The sequence below is a fragment of the Triturus cristatus genome, chromosome 11 (assembly GCF_964204655.1).
Source record: "Triturus cristatus chromosome 11, aTriCri1.1, whole genome shotgun sequence".
Taxonomy (NCBI): Eukaryota; Metazoa; Chordata; class Amphibia; order Caudata; family Salamandridae; genus Triturus; species Triturus cristatus.
Genome location: NC_140594.1, coordinates 279,471,089 through 279,479,027, shown reverse-complemented (window position 1 = coordinate 279,479,027; position 7,939 = coordinate 279,471,089). Strand labels below are relative to the sequence as shown.

The following is a 7,939-nucleotide window of genomic DNA, read 5'->3' as shown; positions in this document are numbered from 1 at the left end:
AGGCTAAACATTTGGCACACTTTCCCTTGTCATGGTGTAATATGTTTCAACACCAATTTGTTAGAAATAGCACTGCATAGTACACGGTCATCTATTAATACTTCTTGCTAATAAGATTGTGTGACTGCATTAAATTAAATCTCTAGACAGAATTATCCCGTCCTGGGTCCCAAGTACGGAATCGGCTCTGAGTGTTAGTGCCGCGTGCATGTGCTTCAGCCACCACTGAGCGTGCACTGGTACCACGCGACCAGTTACCTAGGAAACTGTGAGAGACAACCACGCCAATAATGTAACGACGGATAGGATTGGCACTTCAGGCATGAGTGGGCTCCTGCTCTTCCCTTCCTTATGCAACATGACCTTCTGAATGCCCTCAAAGTTCACAATGGGTGCTGACAATCGTAGTTGTTGAAGGGAATCGGTGTTGATGACGCGAGCCCTCTGCTGTTGTATATTTGAGGCCAAAATAACATGACCTACATAGTTAACTTTCTGTAATGGAAGCATATAAGAGTCCTCCATTTTCGTTGGGCATACCACAATGCAAATGAGGAGGCAGGCCCTTTTGAAAAGGCCGTAGTAGGAACTGTGGCTTCAAAGTGTAGCCCCTCAGTGCAAGGGACACTGAGGGTCATGTGCACACTGAGCGTTGCAGGTAGCTCCATTACTGTGGATTTAATTTAAGAAAATCTGTCCCTGCAGTTTCGAATTTGCATCTGTATCTGTTAATGATTTGGTTTGACATGGTTTACCTTAAAGGACCGCCTAATGATGGTTCATAAGCAGTGCTTAATTTAAGCCAGCGGTTTCCTGTGCTCAGCACCAGCAAGGTGGCGCTGGCTGTCCATTGTTGAGATGAGCATTACAACAGTGTTTTTAAGTCAATAGTCATTAAAACAAGCATTGGCATAGCTAATAGGTCTCGCCTTTGGGGCCTTAAGTATTTAGTTATGCAGCACAATATCCTTGGTGCAACAACATCAACTGTTGCCTGGCTAAACACTTATAAGGTTCCAAAGGCGAGACCTATCGACTATGCCAATGCTTGTTTAAAAAGCACATAGATAGGCTATTAAACTGATGGCCTAGTGCCATTTTAGCCTATGATAGTTATACATACTGCTTTACTATGGTACCGTGGGACTCCCACTTCGACGACGGGGAATGATTTTAGCATGTGAATCTATAGAAGATACCAATACTGGATAACTGCAGTTACAGGTAAGTAATTGATTTTCTTTTACTGCAAACTGGTGCACCAGGCATCCAAAAGGTTCTAGAAGCTGGATGCTGGACCTGGATATTGTTTGGTCTCTCTCCCTTCACCCAGGTCCCTACGCAGTAGACCTCTTTCCCTCACACCTGAACTGCCAGCTCCTCACCTTCATGAGCTAGCACCCAGAAGCTAGGGCAACGGACACCTTCCTGCTGGATTGGTCCCAATGTTGTTCTGATGTCTTCCCTCTATTTGTCCTTATAGGTCTGTTCACAAGGTGCTTCCTGTGTAACATGATAGTGATGTCATCCCGTTGGCCCGCACATGCCTGATTTCCCCAAATTCCAGAGCTTGCTATGAACCCTCCTCGTCTTCTTCAGTTACCTGCTCCTGGAACCAGAGGGCTAACCCCTAACCCAAAAACCCATCTGCTGAGCCACCTCTACTTGCTTGTGTGGAAAATCTCTGGGGATCTTCAAAATGGTGAAACCTATCTGAAGTCGCTGCAGAACTCGATGAGTTCTGGACTCAAGGCACTTGCCGAGCTGGAGCTTCTGCCTCAAAGGCCTGACTTTGTTGGAGCCTGGAAAGGACCTGGATCCCCTTACTCTCATTTCCATTGAATCTGTCTAACTTCCTTTCATCTCTATTTTCCAACGGTCTTTCCCACAGGACTATTAATGTTTATCACTTGGTCACTGTAGCCCAAGTACCTTTTTATGATTCATTCTCTTTGGGTAAAGACCTTGTGGTCTGCGGTCTCATAAAGGGCATCTGTCTTAGGAGACCTACTCAACAAATTCCGGCCCTAGAATCCCTCGCCCAATAAGCACTCAAAGACTCGTCTCTGCTCCGTTTTTACCTGTCTTTTTATTGCATTTGATTGGGATTTTCAGAGTTACCTCTGTATGCACTTTTCGTACTCACTTTGTTATCAGTTACTCCCAGCTCCGCTTTTGTGACTATGTAATATGCTTTGTTTATTCTCGTTACTTTATTCTCCATGCCTGCTCTAACTCATGTCTCTCACCCTATTATTTGCTTGGACTGTTTCTGATTATGTATGTCAGGCCGGCATAGAGTTTTTCTCCCCTTGTACTTCTGACCACCCTGTTGTCTGATTTATAGGTCTCCTCTTTTTCGCTCATCTTTAAAGCGCTCTGATACCTTCATGGGTCTTGTTCGTGCTATATAAAACTTTTAAAATAAATAAATAAAACCAACCACTCATCTGCTCTGGATTTCTTGGTCATCCTCTCCTTCCTGACATCAAGGTTTCCCAAATCCTCTCTATCCTTATAAGATCGCTGGCTTCCTTGCTCTACCTGAACTCCTGGAAGAGGGTCTCTGATGTTAGAGCCCTTCCTCTATCAGGCCTGCATTTTTCCCTCACAGTGCAATATTTTACATCTAGGTTTGCATCAAACAGCTTCTCGCTCTGTTCTCTACTCTTACTTTCCAGGTGGTTTCCTACTTTCAGGAACCATCTCTTGGACTGGGAGTTTTGGATCTTCAAACCAAATTCTTTCCTTCAAGTTCCCTCACAACCCAGTCTCCTGGCCCACAGTAACCAGTTGGGCCAGGCTAAACATGATGGCTATGAACAGCAACACTTCTTTCCTTGGAGCCCACTTAATTTGTACACCAGGCTTGAGGACATCTTTAATGTCTCAGATCGGTCTCATGTGGCTACCTTCAGGACCTTCTACCTTAGGCCGCTTGAACACGTAGCTTTCCAAGTCCACCACAGGCTATAAACCTGGATATTGTCTGTCTGAATATCTTGCTATAAAATGGGTATTTTCCAGTTTTAGAGAAGAGGTTATCTGAGAATTTATTAAAGACAATGAGGCGTGTATATTATCCATCCCTCCCTAGAGCTCAGATCTTTGTTCAGCCTTTAATGCATTTTGTTTTTCTTATGTAGATCTTCTGCTGCTCGTATTACTGCCTTGCTCGCTTCTGGAATGGTTTTTGCCTACTCTTTCTTTTTTAGCTTGCACTAGCCGCACTGTCTAATCTCCTTTGTTGGTGCTCTGCATCACACTCTATCTGAAACAGTTGGACTCTCTTCTTATTCCTTCACATTCCAATTGATCCTTTGGTGTCATCACTCAATAACATTCTTGGCTTTGTCACAAAGTAAGAGAGGGTGTTGTCTTCTGCTCAGCCTCCTAAATACTGTCAGTGATATCATTGATCTTTGTTGTGTCACCTCTCATTGCTGCTGCCTCGCAGTCAGAATTATAGAGTTATGCATAATATACACACCTCTCTGTCTTTAATTAAATCTCTGATTTCATCTTTCGATGAAATTCGGAAAACATCTATTATACAGCAGATCAAGGCAATATCCAAAGCCTATTACTACACATGTTGGATTCTGCACCATAGTTTGCCATTCTTCCTTAGATCTCAAACGTGAATTTATCATAGGTGATTTAGTTGTATCAAAAAATAACTTCCTGCAATTGGCTATATTTTGGCCTTCCTGAATTTTCAATACTTATTTGCAAAAACTACAAAATGCAGTGGCCTGTCTGGCGACCGAAAGAGGCTCTAGAGTGCGTATCACCCCAGTCTTAACAAGACTTCATTGACTAGTAATGCCAATATACTTCATTTAGGATCTTGTGGCTTGTGCATAGTATTTAAGGACAATTCAGGGGGTAGTTCCCACATTTCTGATAGATATGTTCTGCCACTATATCCCTGGTGGTACTTTGAGATTTGTGTAGGTCAACTAGCTGCATCTTTGCAAGTTTCAGAGAACCTGCTATGGCTGCTGAGCCTTCTCTGTACAGGAGGCTTGGCTGTGGAGGAAACACCTGGTAGATCTATTTGCACATGGCAACCATTGCCATTTTATGAGCAAACTGAAGACATGACCATTGCACATGTAAGTGACAGCCTCTGTTCACCTTTTCTTTTGTCAATTTAGCGTTGTTAAGCCACTTGGTATCCAATCCTTTTACAAACGAATAAAATAAAAAGTAAAAAAAGAGGCAATAAGGAAGAGTTGTATTTCGAAAATGTTTCATAAGCACAAATATTTGAATAAAAGTTTGTTGGGTGATGAAATAGGTAGTCAAAAGCAGGATTCTTTTGGTGATCTAGTGGGGTGATAGATTTCATAGATATGGAGGATCTTTTCCCCAGTACGCCTTATGAAGGGAGTAGAATAATATAAATAGGTACATCCACTAGGAGACAGAGAAGCGATATCAGTCAAGACTTTACATGGTCACGGCTCATCAGATTCATACACAATCTAGTACCTCAATTATGAAGCCTACCAAAGGTTTTTAGGGAGGTTGGTGTAAACACTGTTACAGTAATATAGTCAAATCATCACTAACGTTCTTGCCAACTCCACCCAATGATTGTTTCTGAAGAATGAGAGGATGCAGAGGAGCAAGAACAGCTGACAGTAGATGCTCTTGATCAATATATTGTCCTGAGACACAAAGGAAAGCTCTGCATTAAATAGAACCATCTAGTCCTCAACTACACATTTGAACCCTATGCACACTGCTTTCTCCACAGTCTGACATCTCCCTCAGCCTGAGTGCCCAAGGAGGGTGAACTCAGGTGTTTGTGGCCACCAAAAGCAATGGAGGGCAACATTTGTCTGGAGTGTAAGGAAGATTTGAAAAGCATTCGACAGGTCGTGGGGAAGTATTTGACATAAGAGCGTCAGAATGATTCCAACACAGGTGATAAGAGCTATATCTACAGACTGTAAGCGCTATTGCTGTTGATTTCATCACAAGCTTTTACAATCCCAGAATGTGCACGCAGTGTACTTGGCCCTATGCAAACAGAAATTCATAGAAAGGGTGCCCAGACTCTGAAAGATCTGTGGGATCATATAAATAGCAGAAATACACTATACAAATGCTAATAGGTTAACACCATCAGCTTTTCATTTCCCACAAACATCAATGGCTCTGGATTGTGGACACAAACACACCACCACTTCTGTCATCTTTATACCTACACACCATGGGTTATGCCCCTTCACAGATCCTTTTAGCCTTAAGCCCTCTGCACCTAAAAACATAAATAGAAACTCCCCGAGTTCTGCACCTTCACACATATGTACAATGACCTCTCTCCTCTTCGCAAAGACCAATATAGAAAAGTGTTCCAGCCTCCAAAAGTGCAGAAGGTTGTACAAATGGCACAAATGCACTTTAGAAATGCTGATAACATAGCACTGTCTGATCTTAATTTACAAAATATGAAAACCATCAGAGTCTCTGAAGCCTCTACACGTACACACAATCGTCTTTGTATTCTTTATACACCATGGTTCCTGCTCCCATGCCCTCTGCACTTTCATACACAGAAACACCAGGTGCTCTCCCTCTTCACACATGCATACCATGGACTCTGTCCCTTCACGCATGTACACCCCACAGGCTTGACCCAGTTCACATGTTTAAAACATGGAATTTCTGCCTTCTCCACACATTGATACTGTTTATTATCATTACACATTATGGGCTCTGCCCACTAACATACATACATCCTGGGCTCTGCCCACACCACACATAGGTCATGGATTTACCTGCTTCTCATTTGCACAAAGTGAGTTTTACCTCTCATGGACATACAACATGAACTCTGCCTTTCACACATATGCAACATGGGCTCTGCATTATCCACACATATATTACTGGCTCTGCCCACTCTTCAAATAAAATCAATAGGCTGGTACCCTCCATATGCACACCAATAAATCAGCCCTCTGCCCTCTTCCCACAAGCACACCATGGGTACCGATTCCACACAAAAACCAATGGATTTGCCCTGCCAACATACACCTCATGTACTCTTCTTCGTCAATTAATATGTGCCATGGGCTATGGCCCTTTATGCCATCTGCAATACCCCCTGCAGAGATATACAACGGTAGCAGTGGCCTTTCACAAATAACTTATACGCCATGCCTCTTCCACCCATGCCCACCATGAGATTTGTCCCTTGGCTCCTGAACACCATGCATATCATTCCTCATCCTCCATACCCACCATCGGCTCCGTTACATGATGCTTTAGATAAACAGTCATCATAGGTGATGTCAATTTTCTTTAACTTGTCTCTGCAAACAAATAAGAGTTCTTTTCTTTGTTCTTAAGTGGGAAATGTTGGGGCTCAACTACCAAATCATTTCACCATATCCAGCAAATCAGTTCCACAGACGGAAGGCAGAGTCAGGAGTGTACAAATCAGTAAATGTTTGTCTTTGGTCCATCGCCTGTCCTTTGTCACCCACCCACTCTGCTCCCACCCTTTTCCTTTGAAGTGCAGATGGATCCTCCCGCTTCATGTACGGAAACTCCAGCTCTAGATCTCTTTGCAGAAAGTTCCTGGAACAATATATAAAGAACATAGTTAATATGTACAAAACCAATAAGCTTCCTATCAACAGCCTGCATTGTGTAATCTCCATCATGCAGATGACCCAGCCCCTGGTGGGTAACAGAACACCAGAAGACCTTACCTGAACATAAAGTTTAACATTTCCCGGGCTGATCCCATTTACACATTGTTAATTATTCATCTTGATTCTCCTAATGGATCCATTCTCATTCTAGTTCTTCCCCCTCACATCCATTCATGCCTATGAAGTAACATTACATCTAGCCACAGATGTGTGATGCCAGTGGTACAATAGACTCCCCTCATCCTAGAGTCAACCACCATTAATGCCTGCTTTGATAATGCACCCTATCTTATGTCCCTAATTGTGATTCATTGAGTATATCATGGGTTTGCCACCGTCCAAATTGTTGTTACTAAGCAAGGTTAGAGAAAAATGAGTACCAACAAACTAGCCTTGAGTGATGAAAAGGTTGATAGATGCTCTGCTACACTGTGGGCAGTCCAGGGGAGGACACAATGTGTGAGCCATTTACAAAGAATCGTACCATGTTTAGATTATATTTAGCTGTAGAAAAGTCAGAAGTGTGTTCCATCATCCACTCAAAAGCCAGACTGCTTCTCCTAGATAAATAACTAGTAATGGACATCTGAATTTATCTTTAGTAATCCAGGATCATGTTGCCACAGTCTGGGCCATGGATAGACAGACATCTACTGACTCAAAGAAGGTGATATTCTATCTAGTTCCAGGTTAGGATTGGACATTAATTTGAGTTAATTTGTTTCTGTGTTCTATGCTTAACTGTCACTACACATACTTCCACGTGGTCATAAGTATGTCATTATATCCCCATTCCTACGTTTGGCAGAACCTAAAAGATGATGTTTATTTTTTGTTTTTAAACAGTATCGACCTCACCCACAGGGGCTTTGGAGAAATTCTTAATCCTTTTAAGAGACAAAGAAAGGGTGAAAATCATGGCTTTGTTTCTGTAATATCCCACTGCCCAGCAATATATACTTGCCACCCTCAACCAATACACTCCATATTAAAGTCAATGGATAGTATAAAGGCACCAGCACACCGTCCCACTCTGCACCACATTTGAACAAAGAGCAGTGCATTAGTGAAAGGTGGAATGACTAATTGAAGTCACTGCTTTGCCTTTCAAGCAATCATTTGGAACCACTCATTTTGGAGCGCCACAGTTCCCTCCCAAGAGGCACCCTCCAGTGGTACACTGAGTCTGTGCCACCTCATGAGTACCCTTAAGCACACACCTGTAATAAGGCACAAGTGTAATGGCAAAGCTTTCCACAGCTGCATGC

At 42.7% G+C, this 7,939-nt stretch overlaps 1 protein-coding gene across 2 annotated transcripts in view; it reads right to left on the bottom strand.

Moving 5' to 3' along the window:
• Positions 1–4,218: 4,218 nt before the first annotated feature.
• The window catches only part of RNF215 (ring finger protein 215), an 84,001-nt gene continuing 80,280 nt past the window's right edge, over positions 4,219–7,939 (bottom strand). For both annotated transcript variants that reach the window (XM_085636273.1, XM_085636274.1), the window contains exon 10: positions 4,219–6,594. In XM_085636273.1, coding sequence (XP_085492399.1) covers positions 6,572–6,594 — 23 coding nt within the window. In that variant the 3' untranslated portion in view covers positions 4,219–6,571. The remainder of the gene's footprint in view (positions 6,595–7,939) is intronic.